Source organism: Tuber melanosporum, assembly GCF_000151645.1.
Source record: "Tuber melanosporum whole genome shotgun sequence assembly, scaffold_99, strain Mel28".
In the NCBI taxonomy this organism is placed as follows: domain Eukaryota; kingdom Fungi; phylum Ascomycota; class Pezizomycetes; order Pezizales; family Tuberaceae; genus Tuber; species Tuber melanosporum.
The window spans coordinates 353,476-381,068 of record NW_003299149.1 but is presented as its reverse complement, the minus strand read 5'-3'; the positions used below and the strand labels follow the sequence as shown (position 1 = coordinate 381,068).

General features: G+C 48.5%; 3 protein-coding genes; all 3 read right to left on the bottom strand.

The window, feature by feature from the left end:
- Nucleotides 1–4,756: 4,756 nt before the first annotated feature.
- Nucleotides 4,757–6,899, bottom strand: GSTUM_00012255001 (uncharacterized protein). XM_002842440.2 has 5 exons: nucleotides 6,743–6,899; nucleotides 5,735–6,680; nucleotides 5,579–5,683; nucleotides 5,281–5,521; nucleotides 4,757–5,216 (listed from the first exon to the last, which is right to left on the bottom strand). The coding sequence occupies exons 2-3, from the start codon at nucleotides 5,971–5,973 to the stop codon at nucleotides 5,647–5,649; spliced, it is 276 nt and encodes a 91-aa protein (XP_002842486.1). The 5' UTR covers nucleotides 5,974–6,680; nucleotides 6,743–6,899; the 3' UTR covers nucleotides 4,757–5,216; nucleotides 5,281–5,521; nucleotides 5,579–5,646.
- Nucleotides 6,900–7,023: 124 nt separating this feature from the next.
- GSTUM_00012254001 (uncharacterized protein) lies at nucleotides 7,024–12,368 on the bottom strand. XM_002842439.2 has 8 exons: nucleotides 10,960–12,368; nucleotides 10,308–10,900; nucleotides 10,019–10,230; nucleotides 9,522–9,934; nucleotides 9,386–9,466; nucleotides 8,616–9,334; nucleotides 8,362–8,550; nucleotides 7,024–8,296 (listed from the first exon to the last, which is right to left on the bottom strand). Exons 2-8 carry the CDS (start codon nucleotides 10,610–10,612, stop codon nucleotides 7,420–7,422), a joined length of 2,796 nt encoding a protein of 931 aa, XP_002842485.1. The 5' UTR covers nucleotides 10,613–10,900; nucleotides 10,960–12,368; the 3' UTR covers nucleotides 7,024–7,419.
- Nucleotides 12,369–20,243: 7,875 nt separating this feature from the next.
- On the bottom strand, nucleotides 20,244–25,480 carry GSTUM_00012251001 (uncharacterized protein). XM_002842438.2 has 3 exons: nucleotides 22,453–25,480; nucleotides 21,166–22,397; nucleotides 20,244–21,112 (listed from the first exon to the last, which is right to left on the bottom strand). The coding sequence occupies exons 1-3, from the start codon at nucleotides 25,443–25,445 to the stop codon at nucleotides 20,538–20,540; spliced, it is 4,800 nt and encodes a 1,599-aa protein (XP_002842484.1). The 5' UTR covers nucleotides 25,446–25,480; the 3' UTR covers nucleotides 20,244–20,537.
- Between the last annotated feature and the right edge of the window lie 2,113 nt (nucleotides 25,481–27,593).

The window sequence follows — 27,593 nt, the reverse complement described above, 5'->3', positions numbered from 1 at the left end:
ATCTTTCCTACATATTAATACATCTTTATTACATACTAGATTTATAATATTTCCTTAATATTTCCCGCATACCATCTTAGATTTTTATGCACTTTGGGGATTTTTCTTGGCAGGTTTTCAGGATCAAACATGTTCGCACTTATGTTTTTCCCCATTATATTTCTTTTACTACAGGTTGGTGTACTTATGTATATATATATGCTATTGCTTACACACCTCACTTAAAAGCAATAAAATACAGAACTTCAACTAATCTATCTTCAAACCATACTACTCCTGACAATACGTGCCTGTAATATCCTCTAAATATCATGTAGCTTACTCAATATACATATCCAATTGCCCCTCTTAAGTTACAATTGCAAACAGTTGCCTGTTGTACAATTATACAATAGTTGAGATCTTATGGACAATCTAAATGAAGCTCTATAGACTATTTCTAAATCTAACATATCATACCACTTCCTTGTTATTAGGTATCAAGCTGGGTTAGTGCCCTGATATTTATATTAGAGGTGGTGGGTGACATCTGGCATGATGGTGGCTGTGGCTGGCAGGTGAGATATAGATGCTGCCAAATAGAATTAACTTCGCTTTTGCCTCCATTGCTTATAAATACTGATCACTGCTAGTACGCTTTAGTTTTCGTATCAGGAAATTGAACCGAAGTGATCGGACAGGTTCAAAGAATTTTCTATCAAACCTCCCGCCTCTAGTTCCATAATCCAAATATGTGTTGCATGTATTTGAAGGGGAGGTCTTAGAAGTTAGGACAAAGTCTAAGTGAGTCAATCCCCGCTACCAGGGCAATAACGCTTCCGACGACTTTCCTCGATATTTTCTTCTTGCATCACGGAAGAAAAAAGGGTTTGACCATTGCCAAGTTTCCTTTTCCGGATATTCGTCTGAAAAGCATCCCCATCCCGGACCCCATGCATGGAGACATGAAGCGCCAAACCCGAAAGCACCGGGAGAATCGTGGATTATGAGAAGAGTACCTTTCCATAGCACAGTTTATTATTTTGTTTAAAGTGCTTTCTAGCGCTCCCGGATCACGGTAATAACGGTTACAGGGACGGCCCACTACTGACATTTGCAGGAAGGATAGCAGACCTTAATTTTTGTTCCTCCCACTACCAAACCTTTCTTGGGTCTGTTGAGTACTAGTTTTGCATGTCACTTTTGCGGGGATACTTAATTTTGGTTATTTTTCGTTTTTTTCTAGATGCATGATACATCGAGCTCATAATATTGCCCTCAGCTGCGGGTTTCAATTTGGATAGCTGGGGGCTTGTCAACTCTTTCCAACCATAAAAGTGATCGCGGATACAGGATTGATAAAACTATAGATCAAATGGGAAAAAAAAAACACTCGGAGAGTGTGCCCATCCTACCATCCCCCTTCTCTTCCTCCTGCAGAACAAGCACGACTCCCGAGAAAAGTGCAGGATAGTCAGTACATTATCTAATATCAGTACAACTGCCACACCTTATCTTATAACAATGGGTGCATTCCGAATTGCCCCTGAAATTCTGGGACTTGCAATTGCAGCATTGCCAATAGCGGCCGAGGCCGTTGTTGCCGCGAGTTTGGGGCTCCGGTATCTCAATTCCCGAGAGAGGATATTGCGTGGTCGCGGGGAATTGGCGAATTGAGGTAGCGTTTTCGATATCTGATCGGGCCATGGTGTTGTCGCTGCGTTTGGTATCTGGTCTTTCTGGGGTTTGTGTCTGATTGCGAAATGATCTTGTCCGACAGCCGTGTTGCAGAGAGTAGATATTGTGTGGTTGGGGTGTTATGGTTAGTTTTATAGGGCTGAAAGGACGACGTCGTTTGGATGTCGGATTGGAGACGAGATGCTGCTAAATAGAAAGGGTTTCAAGCGAGATTTCAAGTGGAGTTTCTCGCCATGATTCGCCATCGATATAGTCTGTTTTGAATGTCCCCTTGTCCGATGCGGACTGGGCTGGGTTCTGTACTTTGCAGTTAGTGCAGTGATGGGGGGTTGAAAAAAGGAAAAACTGCTCGCAGTGTTAGGGATGAGCAATTGTCTAGTTATATTTGGGTTATATCTGAGAAACCGAATAACGATGAAATACTGACGGCCTTTTTCCAGCAAAACTCCTGGGAAAACCATGGACATGCCCGGTGCAGAGAAGCAATATACCAGCCCAGTAACTCCGGCAATCTGTGTTCTCACCCTGATAATCTTGAAAGAAAGAATAAAAACATGGCTAGCGGAAAACATGGCCAGTGGGTAGACGAATCATGCACCAAGAAAATACTAATCCCCTTGAACTATCCTACCCTCCCAATTCGCTTGGGGAAGAAAGCGCAATAGGGCGATTATGTATACCAAAATTCGTTAAATTATTGGGTGAGGGAGCTTGGGTTAGTGGCGAGTTGTCATCTCCCCGCTACCCACTCCATCTCCGAGAGCATCCGTGGCTTCATGAAAAATCACTCGCTACAGAGAAAATCCCAAACTACAACCAATGGTTCTTGCCCCGACAGCACCGCAGCTGACTGTCGGCTATCCATGGCCTCGAATGGATTGGCAAAGATACACCCGTTAAATGTAACGGGGAAATCCTGAACCCTGCTCCGGACATGGCAGGAGAGTTTATTTGGCCAGCAGGGTTTTGTCCCGTCAGAGGTTCCCGAGGCGTGTTATGCATCTGGAGATATATGGCTTGCTGCCAACGGGGTGTCTACCTTGGAAGGTCTTGCTTGATGCGCCCGTTTGGAGGAGGTCGTCACTCGTGGGCCGCCACGGCACCCCCAGGTTCCCCGCCGGGATTCCTTCCCAGTGATTCCCACTCGAACTGGACCTGCGAATGCAAGAGGATTGGGAAAAATTGCTTCAAAACCTTTCGCACAAAGGCTTTCCCCATCCCAATAAAAGCAATGGCCGGCAGGATGTCTTTTATTAGTTTATGTAGAGGGTATATTTTTAAGCAGTGAGCTTAACATAGGGCTTTAATACCGATAACTAAGAGGGTCAGTTGTGCAGTGCGAATTGGGGTGTTAAAGAAATGCTTGCCGTGTTGTTAAGAGGAAAAAAATATAGCTCCGGCTACACAAACGGCGTTACGGGTACTTTTCTGGAAAACATACAGCATGGCAGCTCTAGAGATAATCAGGTGACTTTCTATCACACAAACTTATGAAGAGTAGAAAGGTCATTCTGGTTGTTCCCTCCCGATGAAAATACTCCCGGGACCCGGGGATGGGCGTCGCTGGGGAAGTTGCACCACTTGAGTACCGGGAAAAAGCCCCTTTAGCATAAGGTAATAGCATCACCAGCCATTGATTTCCCATTGGCACGACTTTCTCACATATTTTGGTCAATCTTGTTGGCACTGAAGTATGTACTAGTCTTAAGTTTCAATAAGGATCAGTGAGTGATTCCTCTTTATATCATACACACCCGTGATCCGCTGACTATTGGGGTCTAGAGCAAGCCCTTTGGCGGTATGGCTTGATTGCGCTGCGCCGCCCTGTCGCTGAACTTGGTTTACTGTATGAAAAGTAGGCATATTGCAGTTCCATGGATACTTTTGGTTTCAACGAGCCAAGTGGCCGTGGTGTTTTCATATGCGGTGTCGTAGAAATTAATTCCGGATGTTTTGTTTAATGGATAGTAAATAGAGAATCGATAAGTGGGGGCTCTGAATAAGGTATAATAATATTAAATTCGGGTCTTGTCAGTCCCACACTCCCCTCTCCTCTCCTCACCCTCAATCGCAACCACAATTTCAAAAGTACAATTCAAGCATCCTATCAACATTTTGTTTCTGAGCATTATTCGTTTGGTCTTCCCGGGTTTCCCTATCGCTCTTTAGCTACCCAAGAGATATATAGTTCACCGAAGTGATGAAAAAGTAGGATAGAGTCAAGAATTTTCTGGCATATCGAGGGGGCGGTTGGGCTCCAGAGCTAAGGCGGAGAGGCTGCGAAGAGCCAGCAGCAGAGATGTGGTCGGTGAAGTCTGAACCCATGTCCGCCCCCGCCTGGATTGTGGCGGGAGGAATCCCCTTTTCAATCCGGGGATCGGCGAAGACTGCTGCAATAGATACCAGCTAGCCAGGTCTACTCATGGATAGAATCTCACCACTCGAGATACTCGGGGAAACCCCGTCAGATTTCGGAAGGCAAGTTGCTTCCCACAATCGCCTACAATCTCACATCTCGAACGCAACACGCTAGTTCATTAACAGCGACCCAGCCCTGACCCACAGGAATTCAATGCATTCCTCCATCGGGAAGCCTCACATCTGAATATCCACATCCGCAATGGTCTGGCAGGCGCAAAATCACCCCATCCCCCCAGAAAACCCTTGAACAAGTCCCGCACCTAACAAAATAGCGTTCCCTGCACCCTCCACGCCCCCCCCAGATAGTCTGCCCGGTCGACTCGTATGACGGATTTCCCTGTGCCAAGAGCCCAGCGAATCACGGAGCATAGAGCATAGAATGTTGGTACCGGCAATTGCCATAATCACCCATATACCCCTCCAGTCGACACAGGAAGCCATTGTCCCATGCAGAAAATACGCATACGAGTATACAGTACTTGTACTTTACCGCAAGGTGGAAGAGCCCCGACTGACAGGTGTCGTCCCCCCCCTCTCAAATTCATGCTTCGGAGAATTTATCTGACAGAAGGCTGCAAATCTCAGATATCATGAGTGCTCACTCGAACCGTCCGCGAAGGTGAAAGCTCGCCTTCACATGCAAATGGATTTCTTCGTTTCCAAGTGTTGTTTTGATGATTCTAATATTCCCCCCCCCCGCCGACATCACACCCGGGAAGAGAGGATTGGTGGGACAGACTCTTCACATGCTTCGAGACAAGTACCGGTAGTCTAGGGAAGAAGGAAAAAGAAAGCTTCACCCCTCCTCTTACCCACAAGATGCAAAAGAAAAGAAAAAACAAAACCCACAACCCGATCGCCAAGAAAACTCTCCTCGACCAGACCCGGGCGTCCGAACCGAGCAGTGAGGAATGAATCGAATGCGTATGATACAATCCCGCCCATCCCAACATGTATCTCCACCTCCCAATTCACTGTCCATCCAACACATCAAACCCACAAAACCCAGAAAGATACTCGGATAGCCAGTCTTGGCAGGGGTAGCGGTACTGCGGGGGGAAATTGCGATTCTCACTATAATACAGCTGTCGCAACTCCAACCTCAATCTTTGAATCCTCTTTTTTTCCCAGCGTTTATTACTTGTAGCTCGATAACTGAATTAGGGGTCCGGGGATTTTCACCATGATCACCCCTTGGGCTTGGCGCCAAGCCGCCGCGGGGGAGCAGCCAAGACCCCGAACACTTTTTGGGGCTTTTCAAGCTATGATACCAAAGGCCAAAATGGAATGGATAAAAAAAACCCTGATAAAATCTGCGACTCAAGAACGGCGACGGAGTTGGAAACGACGGTAAATTGTGGGGGTGGTTGGGTCTGCGATTATTTTTCTACTACGGATTTCGCATGTGGTCAAGGTTACCTACCTACCTTGGTATGAGATAAAGTGCGGGGAAATGATTTTTCCGGAGAGCTTAACTTACTTGACATGGCTGTTTTTCCCTTTCATGTGATTGAGGAGCTGTGGAATTCGATTCGTGATCAACAGGACCTAGACTGCCGCACACTGCATCCTCCTAATACCGGTACTGGTACCGCTGTCAGCAAAGCTCACCACATCATAAAGGGATGAAATTTACCAGTACCAGTACTCGAGTACCCGCACTAGGGAAAAATCCCTTCTCAAGAAAACGATAATAACTGTGCGTGAGTGGGTGTGGGAGGGTGAGGAGGGGGAAGGTGGCACGCATGAGGGCATCTGGAACGGCCGGGGCATATCATACTCGAGTAGTCTAACACTCGTATTGTCGTGACGTGATGTTGGTATGCACGGAAATCCTGGGCTCTCTGGCCATGCATCTGATGAGAACGTTTTCATTTTTCAGTCCGTTTTCCCTTCCAGGAGTTGCACAGTATCGTCCTGGTGTTGAAAACATCGCTCGAAGGTCGTCGACTCTTTTTTCCTTCGATTTCGTTCTGCCTTGCGCCCTGCTCGAGTTCCCTCATAGCTGAATACTGGCGGGGGATGAGGAAGTGGGAGAGGGGCTTCTCACATGCGAATATGAAAAAGTCCGGGCGTAACGTTCTAGAAGTCATGAGACCGGGGTTCCATACAGATCATGCCTGTCCCCGATAATTGCGCATGGGGCATTCCAGCGTGTAATAGGGTGTGCTGAACTATGATATGATATCCATCGGATATGTACGAGTACCGTAGAAGAGCGGAGTGTGGATGGCCGAAAGGATGGTGCGTCGAGCATATCGCCGATAAACTTGGACCCCTAGTGGACAAAGGCCTGACCTCTGCGCTTGAACAAGGGGACCCCACCTCATACGATAGTCTACGACATGTCATGCTCGATGCGGTGCTCGCAGTCGGTGGACCCCGCAAAGGTTGGGGGGGTGCACGAGTTCGGTATACCGATGCGCAACCCTACTCCCGCCCCCTTGCGGCATTGGATCAGAGGGTGGGACGGTTCCGGGAACTAATTACAAATCGGCCATTTGTGCTAATTCATCGTCTCCTGATGCGGCAGTGATATGCGTATTAGCCTCCTAATCGGAAAGAATAATGCCAAGATGTTTCTCGTTACAGTCAGCATCGTGCCCTGTTACAAGTACGGTATCATACCTGAGGGTACCGGTACTGTACTCTAGTATTCGCTGCTGGCCCGGTTCCCCATACCAACTTTGAATCGGTCCAGCTCCCGCTCGAATTAATCTTTCCTGCCAGTCTCTACGAGTAGAGTGCTCGAGTAGAGACTAGTGAATTGAACATATCTGCACAACATCCCAAGTGTGGAGCCCGCGACTGCTCTGCTACTCGAGTACACGGATTTGAAGCTAAGATATATTATAAATTTGTCGTGCATCGAACCATCACAAAAATGGTGGGTGAGCGCAGAAGCACGCGAGTAATCACAGCGACTTGATGAACCCTTTGCTTTTTTATTGCCATTGCAGCATCGGCCGGCTTGGGTATGTATACACTAGAGGGAAATTGTCATACTATACAAGATGTCATAGGTTACAATACACGTGATTGGGAAAAAAAAAATGCGATAGAGTGGGTACCGGTACCGGTACGATACGAAAAGGACAAAAGAACAGCGGGAAGAAAAAAACACCATCACTCCTATCGGCCCAGTCGTTCAACAAAGCTTTTCGCCCCCCTGCTGTGCCATGGTATCGTAATAGGCTGATTGTAGGTAGATCCCACGCGAACCAAACCGGAAAAGAGAAGAAAAGAAAAAAATAGAGGGCGGAAAAGGATACTAAGAACGGTTATTAGACAATAAGTGGGAAATATGAAGTGCCTGATCAATTAATTAATCTCCGTCTCCAAAACCTGAATAACGTCATCGATATCGAAATCCACGCCATCCAGGATCCTGGACATGTCTTCCTCTAGCCATGTGCTTGAATTCCCGACAAGGTCAAATGCTCTGGTACCACCATCGAAGCGTTTCTGGCCCACCAGCGGCGCCTCATCGTAGTGTCCAAAGAACGGGTCATTATCCTGGCCGTCGAGGTTGAGCAGAGCGCCCAGGTCTCTGTCTTCGTCGTCGGTAGCACGGGGGACCGATAGGTATGGTGTCATTGGGGCCGACCTTTCCGAAGGGAATAAGAGCTCCTCGCGGACTCGGAGCACACCGTTACTACCAATTGTGAAAGTGGCCGCAGAATTCTGGGGTAGTGAGTGCAGGGTTGGGGCCTGGTGATCGTCCTGTTTTGGAGATGATGGAGATTGGAGGAAGGTTTCTAATTTGAGCTGGAGTTCATTCTCATCCAGGGGTGTAGCATCCGGCATGTTGGTATTTTCAATGTCAGGGGGCGGGGTGAGCGCTGCATTGGACGGCGGAGCGGAGGCAGGGATTGCGATTGCATTGCCGCTAAATTGTGTGCTGTGTGGGGAGCCGATAGCCGTGGGCTTTTGCGGAGTTAGGTGGTCAAAGTGATGGTGGTATCTCGCTCTTCTCCTTTGACTCAACTTCTTGTGACCGGCAACCTGAATTTCCGCCTTCTTGATAGCAGCCTCCAGGAAATGAGTTGCATAGTCGGCTGCCGAGTATGATTGTCGAAGCCCTTGCATAACCTGCATGCAGAGGCCGAATCCCTCCAAACTAAGCTCCCTCGTCAACGCATTTGACGATTTAATGTCGAGCAAGTGGATAATCACCGCCGGAAGCATTACGGTAACACTGTGGTTCTATCAGTAAAGGTGTAAAAAAAAAAAAAAAAAATAGAGTGGTTCGTTCCCACATACCCGGTGGTTGGAAGGTACTTGACGAGGTCCAAGTCAACCAGCTCCTCCGCGAGATGAGTAATCTCAGAGGCCGCTTGTCGAACCTTTCTACGAGAAACCTCCTGAAGCTCAGAACTGTTGCGCTGTGCCGGCCAAGGCGCTGGTGCAGACGGCAGAACCTGGGGCCTGTGAAGAGCGCTGACAGTTGTGCTACAGAGAAATAATCAATCATCGCTATCATTCTAAAGGTTGACCCGGACGTTTGAGTGACTCACTAGTAACACATGTGAAGAAGATTCCTGTGCAGGGTAAGGACCTCGTCTATCGGGATGTTGACGCCAACTGGCCGATAGATCGCTTCCTCCGGCAGCTCCTGTACCCACCTAGCCAGTTCTTCATCACATCTCTCCACTTGGCAACACTCAGGATCTAGCTTTTTGGGCAATAGCATCATAGTGGTCCTGGTGCTTCCGTCGGCCGCTAAACTTCCTTGGTTGGTGTTCAATACTGAGTATTGTGCGGAAAGAACCCGACTGATAACCTTACACAACTTGGCTTTCTGAATGCACAGGATTGCAAGCTCCCTTTGTCGGCGCGACTCCATTTCCTTCCTCTGCCTTTCCCCATAACTCCAGAACATCGAATCCTCCTCACCATCAGGGCCTGTATCAATTGAAAAATCATCCAGTGTAAGCATCGGCACATCGCAATCCTCGCTCTTTATTCTTGTTGGCCTCCTCATTCCCAATGCCACCAATCTATCCCGCATGAAACAACTCCACCAAATTCGCTTCCATAATTTCTTGCGGTCGGGATCCATATTCGAGTTTGCCGGGTCTCTGTGTAGGCCAATTGTGTGTGAAAGGGAAATAGCAACCCCCATCCAATGCCATGTATCCTTTTGGTCGTCTGGTGTCTCATACCAATATGTCATTAGCAAAATCGCTTGAACGAGTGACATCCGGTCTTGTTCATGGTCGAAATCGTAAAGCGCCTTTTCGCATTGGTTAGAAATACCCGGGTATAGCAGAGTGATTACACATACCCTGGTTTTTGTGAAGAATGCCTTCCGAGCAGCTTTGCGTGTTGGATATCCAGCAGCACGAAGACTTTCCATATCGACAAACTAGGAAGTTCGGTTAGTCACACCATCTACTCTGAAGAGGAAGGTGCAAACGCACTGCACTTCCAGCAAACATGACCGCCTGAAAAAGTAACAGACTGATTTTCCCTTTGCTCCCATCGTCGGAGGTAACACTTCTCAAAAATTCTTTCCTGTTCAACACCGGCATGTACGGATGCACAAAGTCAAAATGGCTCCGAAGCAGCTCGCTCCGCAGGGGCTCCTCCGGAAGTGTTAGCGCACCCTTCTTTGTTAGGTATTCCAAATCATCAAGCGGAATCTTTATAGGAGTAGGCTTGACAAAGGCCGGCAGTTCAATGCAAGCTTGAGGGATGGTAAACAATCTGCGTGGATGCGACGACGAAGACGAAGTTTGTGTGGACAGAGAATTCGCCAAAGAGGGAAGGGATTCATGAGACGATGCGTAAGATGCCCGACGGTCACACCCCATTCGCAGACCTTGCGCCTGGTCTGTTTACACAAGAAAAAGTAAGAAGGGATTCGGGTGGTGGCTTTTTTTTTTTTCTCTTGAATACACAAATGGTTTGAACGCACAAATCAGATGAGGCACATGGCCACCACTCTCCTTGTCGGAGGGAAGATCAATTGGCATTGCCGAAGGAGAGCCCGAAATATGGGTCTCGTTTTTACGACGGGGGCTAGTTTTCCTTTCTGGTGGTGAGGCATTAGTCTGCCTTTGGGCGGTGGTGTCGGCACCGGTATCGGAGGCGGAGCCGGTATTGTCAACCTTGGTACCCCAGAGTTTTCTGAACAAGAGCGTAAGTTTGGAGAGATGACGGAGTAAATAGGGATTCAGAAGCAGGGTTTCTTATTTATTACTCACTTTCTTCGTCTGCTCTCGGTAATGATGCACTCTACTTCATCCAGTCTGCAGTTTGTGCAAGGGGCACCGTGTTCGACAACGTTGCAACGCACTTTTCTGGCTCGACAACATTGGCAGGCCTTTGAAGCTCGACGCTTCACTGGGCGGAAGTTTGTACCGCTTGTGTTCCCAGCAGCTGCAGCGGATCTCTTTTGACCAGCAACAGCAGAATTACTATCAGTAGTTGGCTGTGGTGCCAAATTTGTGGTGGCAGAGATAGCAGAACTGGGAGCAGCTGCTGTGGCGGTTGTGCCTGCGAGGGCCATAGCTAATGATGTTGATGTGAGACAGCAATTCTCGGAGGGTTCTCGGCGAGTGGTAATGGAAGAATTGTTCGAAGTGTGTAGATAAGTTTGATGTTGAGGTTTGGCTGAATGGCACTCGGCACGACAACAGAAGCCCCCGATATTGTAAGGTTGAAGGTAAAGGCGTGAGAAGCGTAAGCAAAGTCGGAGGGAGCAGGAGGAGGGGAGAGGTCATGTATATAGCTGAGTAGACGAGGGGCGGTGGTCGAGCGGAACCAAAATCACTCCGTTCAAGGTCAATTTTGGACTCTAACCAAGTGGAAAAAATTAGCCAAAGGGGAAGAAGAGTGGTGGGTGGTAATTGGCACAATGGACATGCATCCGTCAGTAAAAAGGGCCAACATCGCCCATTATTCCATTTTCAGTTCCACATCCTCATTGTAAAACTGCGGAATCTGCCCGGGTGCCGGTAGACTGCACCTTTTCCCTTGTGTGATAGCGGTATAAATTCTACCGTACTCGTAGCTTACCTGCCTTACTCGCGCAGGCAAACCTTACCGCTTCCCGATGCCAACTGCGGTACTTGTAATTTATCATATCGTAGCTTATGATGAAGCTATCCACCCTCTCCACCTACTCGAGTACTCGAGCACAGCACGCAGCACCATAGCAAATTCCCTCCACGGTGCTCCTCCACTTCCCTCCCAGCTAACCTACCACAACCACCACAACCACACCCTAAGGCACCACTCACTCACCATGAGCTCTCAAGCCCCCTCAACACCACCACTGCTGCCTGCGAGTATCATAGTCTACTGCGGTAGTCTACGAGTACACCACACTCAACTCCCCTACGGTGCTCGAGGAGAGTTATCCTGACGTCGATCATACCCTTCCTAATCCACCCATCTACCCACCCACCCATCCAATCTTTGGAATTACACTTTTATCGTTTCCAATCCCCTATTCCAAGTATGGTTTGGCACTCCTTCATCCCTTCTCGATCATAACCCCTCCCACTCCCCCCTCCCTGATCCAGCTTTATCGATCCCTGTTCTGTTTTGACATTCCATTGGATCTTTTCCTCCCCACAATCGGGATTCCCCAGAGTCTCAGAGCAAGCCCCGGCCAACCCTCTCCGCTTTTGTGGGGCAAAAAATTGCGCAGCAGTACCTGCCATACCGATACTTACTCAGGTACCTCCTATTATAACTGGCTACTCTACTCTCGGAATACCCTCACAAATTATTTCCGACATCCTCTTGCTATTCGCAAATGCTGGCCAAAGAAGGAAAAGAATATTTTCAGACTTTGGATCCCTAAAGTACTACCAAGCATTGGCAGAAATCGAAACCATGGATTGGATGGGGTACTGTACCGTAATCCGGAGGCACTGCTCTCGCATGCATGTGATTATGGAATTTTTGGCGCTCCAACATCATATCAACGTATCTAGCCTAGAGATCGCGGGCCCCTCTTCATGGAAACAGAGGCAAGGTTCGCCAAAAAAAGAACGAGAGCGAGAAAGAGAAGAGAAGAGAAAGAAAAAGAAAAAACTCTTTCCAAGAGACACCGTGCACTGTTGTCTATGGTATCATGCGTGAGCCTTCTCCGTGGTTTTAAGCACGCCATTGAAACCTAGGACCTCACGATAGCCCAGTAAAGTAAGAAAGCCCACTCGCCATGATTCTGGGGACTGGTGAGACCAATTCGTCCCCGGAAGAGGGAAGAGAGCGTGGAGCTGATGCCCAGGAAAAGAATGCCCTACGGAACCAGCAACTTGAACCAGCCTTCGCGAGTGATGCCTATCCACGGCAACGGTAACTTTATTCTCCCAACTTTTTTGACGGAGGACATCATTTAGTATTATTTTGGTTATTCATTCCCCATAAGAATCCCAAATCATGAGAAGAAGACATTTACGAGTGTGTTCCATTCCAGAGAGGCGGTTCTTGCTGTAATAGCTTCTCAAGGTTGGGCAGATTTCGTGCGGGCCTCGGGGGAGGGGGAGGGTTGGCAATTGATAATTATAGAAAAAAAAAGTTCTAGCTGAGTGATATCATAGGCCAAATATATTGTCAAAAGAAGTAAAGTCACTGTTATATTAGGACTAGTTATCTGACTCTGGATAGCACCATACTTTATCGAGCGCAGTCTCGTGACCAGCGACCCTACTGTGCTCGAGCAGTACGCTAGGGTCGAATTATCAAACTTGGACAAGACGAATCCTGTCCATCCGGGCTACCGGTCTGAAGGCCAAGAGAGGAGAACCACTCGCGATAAGTTCCACGCAAAGAACATGCGTGGTGCCGTCGTTGCACTGCACCGCAATCGCCCATCAGAGAGGAGCAAGAACCTCGAACTTATTACCTCGCGAAAGGCCGGCCGGTACGGTGACCCGGGCGATTTCTGTCGTTAGCGGGGCCAATCGCCCAAGGCATATTTCAACACACAAATGGGGAATCTTGTCTAGCAAGTGCTTCTATACGAGTACAGTCGGAAGTATTTTACTTTGGGGCCGGAGGACTTGTGTGACTTTCACGGCACATCTGTCATCATTGCTGTTTGTGTCGGAAAAATCGGTCTTCCCCACCCTTCCCCCCACCCCTCTCCTCCGACTCTCAAAAGCCTCATGAGCAGCGGTCCCTCCAATCATAAACGGATGTCATACAATCAGCTGGGGTTGCCAAGCCACCCCTCACCAAACTCCCAAACCCCAGTATCCAATCCACATCTGTCCATCGACATCACGGGAAACTCGCCGGAGGATACTGTCTCGACGTGTCGCTGATAAAGGTACCGTGACGTTTAGGGACCTATNNNNTTGTCGGACCTGTATCGGGTTCCTTGTGCCTACCTGTCGGAATCGTTACAGTTTTACTTCATCCAGGAGAAGACTCGAGTATCTCCGCATGAAAAAAGGCCACGCTAGCTAACCAGGTTGTTTTTCTCTCACTTACTCACTCGCTAGCCCACCGTGCTTTGCTGCCTCCCGCAGTGTGACCCCCTGGCATAAGGTCCTGGCCTCACCCCCAACAAATAACCTTGCGCTTCGATTAAACGGTAGCCGAAACATGATGAGGAGTTGGATCGCAATTACCCGCAGGGTACTGTATCATACAACGGGCCAGATTGAACGCCGGGACAACTCCACCAAAGGAACTCCCTTATGAACACGATAGTCGTGGTGCCGGATGATATACGGCACCACTACCCTGCTCGAGTTCAAATACTCGAGTCGATTATCATTTTGCACTCACGCCGTACCCAGATAACCCTGTGCTAAGGCCATTCAGCGCAGCGCCGCATGTGCAGTACGGGCGCTCTCTGCTACCTTATTGGGTTTGTAGAAATCCATCAAGTCTCTACACACAGTCTTTTTTGTTTTTATTTTTCATCTTCTTGTGTTTGGTTACGGTGGTGTGCGTCTTATTGGACGCATTGGCCAATTCTAGTCGTCCACAGTCGACGGTCCTCTTCCCCCCCCGTCTTGACCCCCGTCTGAGGGCAAAGCATGTCTCGTCCTCTGTCATCCCTCACCCAGCCCCGAGCGCACTGGAAGACCGGGAGCGTTGTGCAACAACGTTGGTGTCAGCCATCTTTTGGAAAGATCATGCGTGTAAGCCACACATCGAATCGTTAATCACGCCACTAATGAAAAACTAACCCCCCGCCAACCTAAGTCTGCTATCATACTTGAACACTGGCCATCTGAAGTGCTGTCAAATTTTTAGCGGCTCAATCACCCATGGCTGGCTGGAAGTTGACGCACTCTTCAAATGCTTCGCACATCATAGCACTTGTATGATGCTCACACTATTATAAGTTAATAGCCCATGTCAAGCTGTCATAAGCTATCATTAGCTGGGAACCGAGGTATCAACCAGCCACACTGTCCTAGCCCGAGCTAGGGCTTAGCCCTAGATTTACAAACGCAAAACACTGTTAGTGCAAGTGATTTTTAGGTTCAAAACAAAAAGGAGAAGGAGAAGAACAATAGGATTGAGGGGTTACCATAAGTTAAGGGAGATATTTTGCATGTTTTTGAGAAACGAAGGAATGACTGGGTTGGAAAAGTAGCGAAAAGAAAGAGAAATGAATACGGTAGCTCCATGGGTTACCATCGCATACTCGAGTACAAGAGACTTCACACGGAGACATCCACCGTGCCCATACAAATCCCTAGACTCCACTGTAATCCGATTTCTCCCGCTCTGATCTACCCACCGCAATGACAGCGTGTGAGGAAACGCTAGGCAATGGGCAGGTCTCACGGCTGGACATAGCACCTAGCATACTGATACTTGTACGATACGGTACGAGTACACGCTCGCTGTACGAATAGCGAATAGAAAGAAGTCCCTTCCCTCCTCAGACTATGAGTACCTTACCTAACGAGTACCATAGTCCCTGTACCGGAACTATAGCGGATTAATCAATCCCCTTGCAACCTCAACACAGAAGGGCAAGACCGACTGGACATTATTCCCACTCACATGCACACTTGCGCTTCTGCATAATTTGATCAAAGCCAAACCGCGCTAATGCCCCCTAGGTAGGGAGAGTTTGCCACATTGCGTGGCGCAGAAGATCTGTGGTTGAGGTTGAGGCTGAGGCTGAAAACTCCTAATCTCAACTTCAAGTCTCTCTGACTTGTATCCTCAGTTAAAATTATATTGGAGAACACGGATCCTACAAACCCGAGATGAGTGCCATCATGGGTAATCGCTTGGCTCTTTCTGGTGTTCGCTGATATTTGCTATCCCCCATCACCACGCCACACTCTATTCCCCTCATCGCATTGGTGCTTAGCGCGATTTCGGGTTTAATCAATTTATGCGGTATTTGACCTCTATTTTTTATTTTTCGCACCCTCTCTCTCTTTCTCTCACACTTCCATTCCTTCCCTCACTTCACTCCCCTTTTTCCCCAAAATAAAAAAACGCTCCCTCCCCACTGAAACCCCTACAAGTTATCAGTACTCACACCAACTCTCCCGCCTCCTCTGTCGTATCGGAAGAATTAGGGGCTAACCGGGTGTGTTTTACGTTGACTGGATTGAGCGTTCCCTGTTTTTCCGGGTTAATTTTTTTTTTCTCCCTCCCTTTTCCTTCCTGTTGTATGATATGATGCTCGCTCGCTCGTGCAGGCGTATCACAATGATATTATCATACTTTTTTTTTTACCCTTCTTATTTTCCTCTCGGACGTTCTTCCTATTGTATGGGATTATGTTTGCTCATTGCTGTCATGACCATGCGTTCCTGGAGTCAAATTACCAGGTTTGTCGCTCACAGGCGGATGAATGGGTGGGGCCGATTCTCGTGTCTTATTCTCCCCACTCCTATCTTCTAACCCGTACCAAATATTGAAAGTCGCGCAGTATGAGCACCGTGTTGAGCCCGTGCTTCTTGGAAGTCGTTAGTGGTATGTGGTGGTCCCGAGCAGGGTTAGGTATCATACGGCATTGTGCACATAGGCTAGGGAGAACCCCGACCTGATATTTCTAGGATAGGATACTGATCGGAGTTTTTCGTCCTCTCTTGTCTTCCTTCCTTCCTTTCTTTTCATATTCCTTTCCTTTCTCCTCTTGTACGGGTATGCTACATACACGGTATACGAGGATCTAGCTTACTAGTTAGCGACAATACTTACAATCCCTTGGCACATTGTTGAGACGAGTAACCCGACAATGTGCAAGTAACTTACAGCCTAGCACCGACCACCGGTGTGAACGAGCATGTGCGCTGCTATGTGACTATTTCATTCTTTCAAGCCTTCTCATAACAGTGGAGTTGGGGGTACGGTATTTCCCTATGCTGCCTACAGCACAGATTCTGCGGTGAGCGTATCCGCATGAGATTTTCACCTTGCGCCTTCCGGCTTCGTCAGACTTCAAGTTTCCCAACCCTAGCAAAACTCCCTTGATTTGCCACCGCTGTTACGACAGGCTTCAGCTCGGATAAGTTTAACTTACATTAAGAAGATTTAGGATACATGCCGCCCAAGAGCTTATAATCAATCCGATCCAGTAATTGGTATTACCAACAAAACAAAATAAAAATCCAACAAATTAAATCAAATCACGACCTCTCACTCGCCAACCTCCTCCATCAGGGCCAAAAACGCGCCCAAGATTACCTCGATGCCCCTAGCCATCTTCTGGTGGTCCACATCGTACCACCCCGTCGCCCTATTATACCTAACGCACTCCTCGCACCCCCTAACGTAGAAGTCCTCCGCGCGCTCCAGGAAGTGCACAAAGCGAGCGCGCAGCTCCGGGTCACGCTCCGGCGAGAGCCCGCGGTCGGTGCTCAGCATTATCGTCGTCGTCGTCATGACGTTGCGCAGGTGAGTGAGGGCGTGAAGGGTCGTCGTGGTATTGTAGCCCTTTTTTCTGCCGCGGTGGTGGTGGAGGAGGTGCGGAAGGTGCTGGAGGCGGATCAGGTTGAGGAGGAGTGTGGAGTGCTTTCTTTTGTGCGGCGTTTTGTAAGGGGGTAGGGGTAGTAGGCTGGAGTGGGTAATTCCCATCTTTTTTTTTTTTTGTTGTTTGACTGAGTGCAGTTTCCAGGAGGCGTTTTTTGGTATATATGTGGTGGTGGAGGAGTGGGAGTAGTTTCTTCAGGATGCGGTGGTAGAAGCCACTTTAATATTGGGGGTTGTTTGCTCCATATATCGGTTTGTCTGATTGTCTCTTCCAATCATAGCTTTGTCCTCTACCGGCCGAGCAGTGACCACAACTATGGAGAAAAGCCAAAGCAGAAATAAAGGGTGGGTTGTGGAACGGGCGAGGTGAACCCTGGTATGATAAAATGGGCTTGTCCGAAGATTCGTGTGGTGAGGAAAGCCCTCACCGAATGGTATTCGTATTTTCTATGTTGTGACCTAATACCTCCTAGGTGGTCTTGTCTTTCAAGTGGAGTGGATCTAAGGTTCTTGACACAGTGAATCACTCGGTGCTGTGGTGGAGTGAAGTGGGGTTCCCCGGGTTTCTAACCCTAGATAATACTACTCGAGTATGATACTTGATTCCTAACGGTAAGTGTGAATGAAGTTGTTGGTATGATATGATATTATCATAACTATCACACTTCCGAGCTATCATGATAATTGGTCCCTTTACCCCTCCTCTACTACCCACATCTCGCAGGCGTTCATTCAGCGAATCCCGTTTCTACGGCTACCCTCCTTAACAAAGTGTCAATCTCAGTCCCCTCAGATCATCCAACAATAAAACAAGTTCCATCCCAACCATCCACTTCGAGAAAGAAAGAAAAAACCCAACTAAACCGACGACCCGCCTGAGCACACCTAACGAATCTGCACACTCCCTCAACACCTCCACCTGACCTCGAAGCCCAACCTCAATTCTCTCAAGCTCCGTGGAGATTTCCCCAATCTCCTGCGACATCCGCCCGCACTTTGCGACGGTCTCTCTCCAAGGCGTGGGCGGGGCGCTATTAGGTTTCGGTTATTAGCGAGTGGGATTGGGCTTTTTTCAGAATGGGCGGGGGGGTTACAGTCACTGTCACCATTTGGTTTGTCTTGCGTGTTTGTTCTTGTCTCGAAGCTGTTCGAGCCGGAGGAATATAGACGAATGCCTGGCGTTCCGGACCACTGTTGAAGGTGATCATGGTTTGGAGGTGAAGAGTTATTTCCCGCGGTTTTGAGGATGTAAAGACTTAGTTATGGCGAAGCAGAGGTGGATGCGGTGATGGACGGGTGGATAGATGGGAGGGGGTAGATATACAGGAGCAATATAACTCATTTCTAGGGAACTTGACCTACGACGTGCTTCTATGCTGGCGCCAAGTGGTGCTTAGGACATTTGCATCGAAGACAGATTGCGCATAGTATCGTCCATGGGCGTTATTGAATATTTCCAACTACTTATTTTTTTTCCCTGGTGGAATGTCATAGAGAAGATGACGCACCTCGGGTTCTAGTGTTGGATATAGGTGGAAAGTTAGTGCTTGGTCGCCTAACTAGGCCAGTTGTCAAGGTGGAGCGGGTTTCTCATGCTTTCAGGGGAAGGAGCTCCTTTTCCTTTTTGCTATTTCAGATCTTAGAGGAAATGATCATCTCTCCATCTTTGAACCAAACTATCAATGTCCTTTGAGCAACTGTGACTCTCATCTCTCCACCTCTTCCCTCCTATCCCACGGCAACTAAGGCTACACCCGCCTACTTTCCTCTTGCTACCCAATCAACTATTCGATTAACTTCCCTATAACAATGGATAGTACGAGTTCATATGGTCATGAGTAATCACTTGCAAATCGGTCAACCGGTGATCCAGATGGACATTTGGGTATCGTATCATAACATATTGAAATTTGCTAGGAGTATAAACCCCCACCCTGGTTTGCTTCTTCACGAGCCCTTAACAATGCCGGATCAAAGCCGCTTTCAATACTATAGCACAACACCGATTTTTTTAATTTTTATTTTTTTAAAAAGATCTATGGTAATGAACCTCTTATTAAATCCCCGACGTTATTCCCATATATCCTTTCCCAACGCCTCCTTCCTCAAACGAGAGATAGCCAAGAATCAGGGAACCCCGTATCCGCTATGCACCTACCCGAAAGGACCCATACATACTGTAGCTAACAGATTTACTTACCCAGCCACATTCAGCGAATCCGCAAACTCCACCATGGCTGTCCGATTGAGCACAAAGCTCTTCGCATATGTCTACAAGCCCTTCCACGGTTTCCCAGATATCACCCAACACCAGCGTGATTTCTGACTGTGTCTCTAAGGAGAGCCCAGGAGACTGAGGTGTGTTAACCTAGCAGTGGGGCCGCATGGTGGGCTAGGGATGAGGGAGATGAGAAGGGGGAGCTTACACGTTACTTTGGTAGTGGATCTCGTGACACCGGTGGGGGTTTCGCCGCCGGTGGACTTACTGGTGCTTTTGCCTTCCGCTTCTATAGCACCCCCGGCGTGCGGATCTAGCCTTTTAGTCTTCCAGGGTGGTGGTGGGGGTTGTGAGGTGCGGGAATATCCATCTCAGTTGTGCTTTTTTTTTATTGGGTTGCCCGGCTCGGGGTTCTGAGGACATTTTTTGAGAAGAGGGATTATCGGTTATATTTTGAATACAGTGAGGGGTTGTGGTGGACGCTCGTCGCGTTGATCTGGTGAGAGAGAGCTACTTATGGATGAGGGAGGGATAGTAGACCTGCCGTTACTCAATTGTACCTGTACTCGAGTACATTACTGTGATGGGATAGAATCCGTCGGCAACACTACATTATTATACCATACAGTACCGCGCTATCATACTGCGGTGAGAGGGTTGGTTCCTCATCTCATTATCGGCACCCTAGTTCACCAGCCAAATCAAACAAAAGGCGGTTAAAATACAATTTGGGCCTGTTCGGCGTGCACATCATGTTTGAGGACAGCGTATTTCCTAATAATATTATCAAAAGTGGGCCAAAAAACTAATATCGCAGTCATACACCAGGTGCCCCACTACCCACTTCACGCAAAGGAAAACACAGCCGAATGCTAAACATTAAGAAAGATTGTAATATCACGAAATATTTCCCGCATTGTCCCATCATGTTTTTGCAGCACCGGCACCCTCCTTACTCCTCAACTTGTACTGCCTTTTAATTCACACATAATAGGTTGAGTAGCATGTCCTATCTCGCAATGGTATTTGACTCTTTCATCGGAGCTCGATTGCTTTGAGCATTAGGAAATAAACTGTTTTCAGAAGTATAATCATAAAAATGTCGAAACATACCAAACAGGCCCTTGATTACCAATCAAATGCAGTTAACCCAGTTAAGAACAAAGAGCACTTGCGCAACCCACGTCCATCACATACAGAACAAAAGAAAATCTAGGTACCCCCCCCACCTAATCCATACCACACATTAAAAAGGAAAGAGACTTTTGTACAATCACGTGCCAATCACAATCATCTGACCCAATTACGACCGCCCCGGAATAACCTCAACATACCGACTCTTCCCACGCTTCTTTCCACCCCCAGGCGTGCTCTTCCTGCTAACGGGTGCGCCCGGGGGACCAAGGAGGTCGTCAATCGTGTCTCCCGTTGTTGCACGCTGGCTCATGGATGTTGGCGGGCGACTTGGAGGACCTGCACCCGGTGGGCCCGTAGCAGGAGGCGTGGATGCAGGGGGCCCCAGAGGAGGCGGGGGCGCAGATGTTGAGGGCATGGACGAGGGAGTTGGTGACCTTCCGAATGGGGGCGGAGGGGCGTGAAGTCCAGATGTGGGCGGTGCGGACGAAGTGCCCGAGGGTGGAAATCCGGGTGTCGATGGGGTGGAGGATGGTTGAGAGGCAGGTGTTGAGGCCCGCTTCGGTGGTGGCGCCGGCTTCGGGGCAGCTGTCGCAGTATCACCAGCCTTCTTATTCACCCAACGCTTAAGATCTGGATCATAGACGAAGGAGCTCTCTTCTCCGAGTTTCGCTTTGATAGGTCCTTGTTGGTTAGGATCCCTCTTTCCGAACCAACCGCCAAACCAACCTTTCTTGCCTTCATCTAGAAAGTTAGAGCCTGTGCCCAAATGTATCGGGGTTATTAGTGGAATATACCTTGAGCAGCATTCTTTTCCTCTTCAGCCTTCTTGGTTTCCTCTTCCTGCAATTTCCTTGCCTGCTCAGCAGCCTTTTTCGTAAACTCGTCGTCATCATCATCCATAAATGACTTTTTCGGCTTAGGTTTGTCGTCCTCATTTTCACCGTCGCTATTACCCGGTTCGTAAGGGGTAAACCCCGTAGATGGAGGCTCATATCCACTAGCAGATGGAGGCTGAGAACCGCCACTGGGTGGATGAGGTTCGGAGGCCGAATTCTCCATTGCCTCTGGTTTAGTTATTAACGATGCTGTATCCTCGAAAGAGCTCCTGGAATCGTATGTAGATGCTCCTGGATATCCAGTGGATACGGAGCTGGGGACAGGGCTGTCGTAAGGATTGACTGTTTGGTGTTGTGGAGCGTAGGGGCTAGAGCTTGGCTCGTATCCTCCGTCGTAGCCGGTAGGTTTATAGGTGTCCGAAGTAGCTCGTGGATTCACTGCAGGCTCATAGAGACTGCTTTTTTGTTGGTAAGCGTTGTTTGGAGCATATCTGTTTGCCGCTTGAGAGGCAGGTTTAACTGCCATCGGAGGAGCAGAGGTGTAGCTAGGGGTATTATTGTATGTGGAGTAAAGGTCGACACCGGATTGAACCCTACTAATCTCAGGGCTTACGTTTCCGGATCCAGCGATCTTCGCGAATGGACCAGCAACAGCATCCATCATACTCCCTTCACCGCCGACTGTACTCGAGGTTTCCTCCTCCTCACCAGCAACAAACTTATTAAATGTTCCCCAGAGCGAATTGCTAACTATATCCGAACTTAACTTCGGAATCCAGTGGCCAGCACTCGGGTTCGAATCCTTAGGGCTCATGGAAAGGCGAGCAGAGAGGTCTTCAAGCCCGCCAAAGAATCCGGAGTGGAAGTAAGGGGAAGGTTTATCCCAGGCTTTTATGGAAGAAGTGACGGAGTCGCAATACTTCTGTGCATCTCCCTTTTGCCCGTTTTCGGCGAGGACAATGGCACGCTGAAGCTTATAGCCCTGGAGGTGGGGAAAGCCTGGGGCCGGAGTTGCACAAAGTGACACCGCTAGTTCATAAACCTCACTAAGCATGACCGAGTCGGCGTCTCTCCCAAATGGCGCCTGACGGTGATCTGCGCCCAGGAGCGAGAAATCAGCGGCCGGATCATCGTGTCCACTAAAAACAGATCCTGTGCTACCCGGGGCCCCTTTGCGAGCAAATAGATAGCTTAAGAGACCATTAGTTCAACCCTTTTCGCCAAATTCACAAAAAGATTATGTACCAAATGTGGCCAGCCTCAACTCTGTCATATCCAACCAACAACTTCCCCAGTGCCATTATTGACTCTACATCGCCCGGTGACCTATTGCTTAGAATCAAGCCCAATGTTTCCCTCCACCGGCCAAGCTTCTCATCGATATTTACGCTTCCGCTGCGCGAAGCACCACCACCAAGCATCGGCATCCCCATCCTAGCGCTAGCGCTCACTAACTCATCAACACATTCTTCCCAGTTACCAGCAAATGTTTCGTAGAGAGCAGCCAGACTGTCTGCATCCTCACCGAGTGTCTTGACTTCGTTCTTCACAAACTCTTGAACTACTTGCTTCCACAAATCACGACCAACGGTCCCGGATATCAGCAGCGCGTGAGACCATAGCTTGCGATCCACGGCATGCCAAACAGCTGCTGCACGGTCACCCTTGAGGAGATTATTCTTAATAGTCTTGACGGCTTGGGGATCAGCCCGTTCAATACTTGGGCCCTGTGCGGTCGAAGATATATCTCCCGCAGCAGAAAATGCTCCATGATCGCTCATGCCTTCTTCTCCGACCGTTTCCGGTGACAAGATAACCCTGACAGCCTTCACAACTTCTGGGTTTCCTTCCAAAACTCCATCATTCTCCAACAGAATCCTGACGATCTTCCACAATAATACTTTCTCCTCCGCTCTTGTTCCTTCCCCTTGCGCCCTTTTCTCTAAATCCTCAATCTTGTCAGTGAACCAAGTCATTAGCTCCTTCTTCTTTGCCTTATTCGTACTCCTAGAACCTGACCACGCTGGTCCAGGAAATTTACCCTCTGGTTCCTCAAATGGCAAAATTTCCTTAATACTTCTAATCTTGACTTCTCCGGGAGAGCATTTGATCACTTGCTGTTGCATATCAGAAGTATACCTTTGCGCCCGTTTAGGAAATGTGTAAGCGATACTCCCACCAAACCCCCAACAAAACACCGGTGCACCATGCCACCTCTGCAAGACATCTTGAAAAGTCTCGTCATTTGGCGCCATAAAATTATGCCCTAGAGATTGTTGACGTCGGTGGAAATCTACGGAGCCATAGGACAAAGAGCTACTATGAGCGAAGGCAGAGCTAGGTCGTTCATATGGATCTCTTGGCCTTTGGGTTGTCTTAGAAGCCATGCCAGGTGATTGGGTTTGTGCTCTTGGAGGTGGCTGGAAGGTAGTTTCGGGAGAGATTGCCCTCTGAGGGAGCGCATTAGGATTATACTTAGGTGACTGTGTTGAAGGAGGAGGAGGAGGAGGAGGAAGAGGAGGTGTAAAGGTATTTTGGCGAGTAACCGAAGGTAAACTAGCGGGCGAATCTCTCCCGGGATCCCTTGAGGGTGCATACCGGCTTTGCGCAGGCGGAGGGACGCCTGGTTGTGGCAACTGTGAAGGGCATCCATTATTCTGGAGCGTCTGAGGTGGGTTAGTTGCACCTTCTTCTTCCTCTTCTCTAGGTATATCCATTGCCGAAGCCTGCACAGATCTCGCAGTCCCTGGGCGCGACGAGTGCATAGCATGATGCTCGCCAGAGAGCCGTCTTGGATGGCTATGAGATGGATCCTCCGGGGAATGGGGATGTTGTGAGGGCGGAGATGCCGTAAATGAATCTTGATACGAGGGGCCTTGGGGGGTCATTGGTGGCGGGCTCATCAAAGGCTGCTGTGCGGTTGGAGCTTGATGTGGAGGTGGGACGAATCCACCAGATGGAACTCGATTTCCGACCTGGGGTGGTCCTGCGGGCCGAGGTGCATATTTGACTCCACCAGCTGGGGGGGCATTCACAGGTGAAGCGTATGGGGCCGCACCCGGGGCCGGAGGGTGGGTCGTATTAGGAGGGGATTGGTAACCCATCGTTGTGCCCGATGCGGGAGAATACCTTGCGGATGCTGCCGGGGGGGGAGGTGCGGTGTACATACCATAAGTCGTTCGTGGGGCAGGCGAGTACCTACTTGCCGCAGTAGCCAACTGCGCGTCCATCCGCTGGGCTGATCCCATGAGGGGTTGGGCAAATGGTTTCTGTGGGCTGTGGTAAAATCCTTGTGTGCTCTCGGGTCTCGGAGGTGCCGCTTGATAACTGCCAGCCCCGGAGGGGCCCCGATTCATTGGTTCCGGATGTCTCCCTAACGCTGAGGTTGCTCTCTGCTTTGGAGGTATAAGGGGCAGCTCTTCAAAGAACTTTTTCTGCGGCACGGATCTTGGTTTAGGAGGTCCTTGTGGCTGTTGAGCTTGAGTAGGTGCTCCGGCGGGGAAGACTGTGCCCATACTACTGTTTCTTACTGGGGGTGGTTGACCAACCATACTTCCCATTCCTGTCGGTATCGTGCTCTGAGATTGCTGGCGATTAGAAGACCTCTTCCTAACCGCCGGGGGCCCTATGTCCAGAGGTAAATCATATGGACTTTGGTATCCCTCCTTTTTGTCCACAAAGCTCTGGGCTTTCCTTTCAGGTGCTGGTGGGGGTCGAACTCCAAAGGCAGAGTATGGGGCAGTCAGTTGGGGGCCAGGGATATGGGATAGAGATGCTTGAAGGGCTTGCTGCGGAGGGGCATATGGGTAAGGAGTTTGCTGAGGTTGTTGTGCCGGCCATGTCCTACCATATTGTGGCTGAATGGAGGACTGCGTTGGAATCTGTGCTTGCGGAGCGAACCGTGAAGCTGCCGATGGAGCTTGCGGGGTGCTCCCGGTAGAAAATCCCGGAAGAGTTCCGTCAGATCTGTGAACTGGTTCCTGAACAGGCGTCTCATCATCAGAGTCAGGCAAGAACCCCTCATCATCACTCGGCAGGAATCCCTCGCTACAATCGGCCAATAATTCGTCACCAGCCAATGCCGCTTGCCATCGCGCCGTCAAGTCATCGTCGGCCTCCCGCTTGGGGGGTGCTTGTTGATCCGGTTTGTGTTGCTGCTGGATTTGGCCAAAGAAGTCCTCTCCGTCTGGTTGATCCGAGTTTCCCTCAGAGTCACCGAATAGAGATCTATCGGCCATTGAATGGGGGGCAGATTAGGGTGGTGGAAAGAAAGAGGTTCAGGTATAATATGGGAGGAAGAGAATGGACGAACAGAGCATCATGCGCGCATACAAAGGGCACGGCGGCCGAGAGGACACGGAGGCGAAAGGGGAAGGCCTCATTCACCCCTATTCCTAAAGCGGTTAGGGCCATATTGGAGGCTCCTCGTCGCAACCACCTCGGTAGCCGCCTCAGACTTATTTATCACAATTTAATATCGAGCTTGGTTGGGGACTGGCCAACCTCAACAAGCATACCTGCAGACTACCGGTAGACTGCTCGAGTACGTACTTGGCCGTTTGTTTGGGGGGCATTCGATCCCGGGTTGAAGAGTTTTTATGCAAGCTTTTCGAGTTGAAGGACTTTGGTGTGTGTAACCCCTTTCTTGAATACGAATCTGGCAGAGCCCTCGAAAAATGCTTTCCCAACCCAGGGCTGAATGCCCTGTAGAGCATCCGGATGCCTCGGTGCCAAGACAGGTATTAATCCAGGCCAAAGCGTCCGGATATAGTACTTTGTATAGGATATTCAAGTAATAGTGACAAGTAAAACTTTGATTCTCTAGAGTGGCATAGTGCTCAGAATACTGCAAAATAGGCGCGGCCGTGTACGAGTACGAGTGCAGTCCCGGTATGGCCATAACAGAAACGAGAGAGTCCGCGTAGATTTACTCCCAATTTCCTCAAATTCAACATCTGCTACTGGACCGAATGCCTTTGTCCAAGATACGAGTAGGGTACCGTACTCGTAGAGGCTGAGTGGTTGTGCAGGCAAGGTCGTCATGCATGAGGTACTCGAGTATGTACTAGTACAAGTACCGTACTCACGTGGCCGGATTGATATCAGACGGCCCTCTTTTGGACTAGTGCGTGTTGTGTGGCAACTAGCCACATATGGTAGAATCTCCAGTATTGTCCATCTTGCTCATTTAACAACTATCACGAACACAACGATATCACTACGCACACAACTATCCTACTCCCCACAATGATAATTGTCACAGGCTATAAGTAAAGCGGGTGAGCCCTCAGCGAGGCAGCACCCTCAGCGAGGCACTATGAGACTTGGCATTTTAGCGCAATCAGTAAATGAAATTTTATAACAAAATCTAGAGTAAACATACCAACAAATACAAGATTAAATCTCCTTTATCCAGAGTACTTCAATAATGGTGCCAAACGAGAACCCAGTTCCAGTCCAAGTACGTGAACAAATGGCTATTGAGATGGCCACAGTGGGAACTGCTCTGAGCCTTCGAAGTGCGGCAGCAATGGTTGGGGCAGCACCTAGTACGGTTATGCATCGGCAGAAGGGAAGAAGAAACCGAGAGGTGGAGGGACAATGAAGGCAAAAGCTGTTGCCGGAAGAGGAGAGGATTGTGATTGAGTGCTGCTACTTTCGCTGCCGGTGGGGGACTTCTCCGACAATATTGCAATTGCGAGAAATTGCCACTTCTGTTGTACAAAGGAGAAATCCGAGTGACAGGTTAGGCAAGAGATGGGAAGAGGGGTTTAGGAAAAGGCATCCAGGGGTGAAAACACAATTTAGTTGACAGTTGGACTTTATCAGAAATATTTGTGGAAATAATCTTGAATTAATGAATCGCTTATTTGATGACGTATTTTATTATCTTTTTTTTTTAATTTCATATGTCAATATAGTTTTCTATTCAAGTTTTCAAAATTTATTATAACTTTAAGTTGAATTAGTTTTAATTTAAATTAAATATTCACTCTGGATTATATATTTAGTTAGAAGCTATTATCAGGGAGCATGAAATAAAACCTGAAAATACATATAACATTGATGACGTTGGATTTCTACTGGGGCTTGGTCAGTTAGAATGTGTATTAGAGATGATAAGAAACTAAAGAGAGAATGGAAAATTGAAATATCGTGCTTAAAGTAAGTTTTCAATTAGTATATATTAAAAATAGATTGATAAGAAAAAGTACTTACAATATATCAGATGGTACATGAGAGTTTGTTACAGTTATTAAAGGTATCTGTGCAGATGGAATATCTCTAAATCCAACAATTATTCTAAAGGCAGAAGAGTTCATAGCCAAATGGTTTAGAAAGGTAAAGGTGTACCAAAAGATATACTTTTTGGATGTTTACATAAT

Bases quoted from the DNA above. Each gene is read 5' to 3' on its own strand.
- GSTUM_00012254001 (XM_002842439.2), bottom strand. From the start codon at position 10,612: ATGGCCCTCGCAGGCACAACCGCCACAGCAGCTGCTCCCAGTTCTGCT. The intron at 9,335-9,385 runs GTATGTGTAATC...CAATGCGAAAAG, and splicing joins CATTCTTCACAAAAACCAGG to GCGCTTTACGATTTCGACCA. The intron at 8,297-8,361 runs GTATGTGGGAAC...ATAGAACCACAG, and splicing joins AAGTACCTTCCAACCACCGG to TGTTACCGTAATGCTTCCGG.
- GSTUM_00012251001 (XM_002842438.2), bottom strand. From the start codon at position 25,445: ATGGCCGATAGATCTCTATTCGGTGACTCTGAGGGAAACTCGGATCAA. The intron at 22,398-22,452 runs GTACATAATCTT...TGGTCTCTTAAG, and splicing joins GTTGAGGCTGGCCACATTTG to CTATCTATTTGCTCGCAAAG. The intron at 21,113-21,165 runs GTATATTCCACT...CTAACTTTCTAG, and splicing joins GGAAAAGAATGCTGCTCAAG to ATGAAGGCAAGAAAGGTTGG.
- GSTUM_00012255001 (XM_002842440.2), bottom strand. From the start codon at position 5,973: ATGAAAACGTTCTCATCAGATGCATGGCCAGAGAGCCCAGGATTTCCG. The intron at 5,684-5,734 runs GTAAATTTCATC...CAGCGGTACCAG, and splicing joins GTACTCGAGTACTGGTACTG to TACCGGTATTAGGAGGATGC.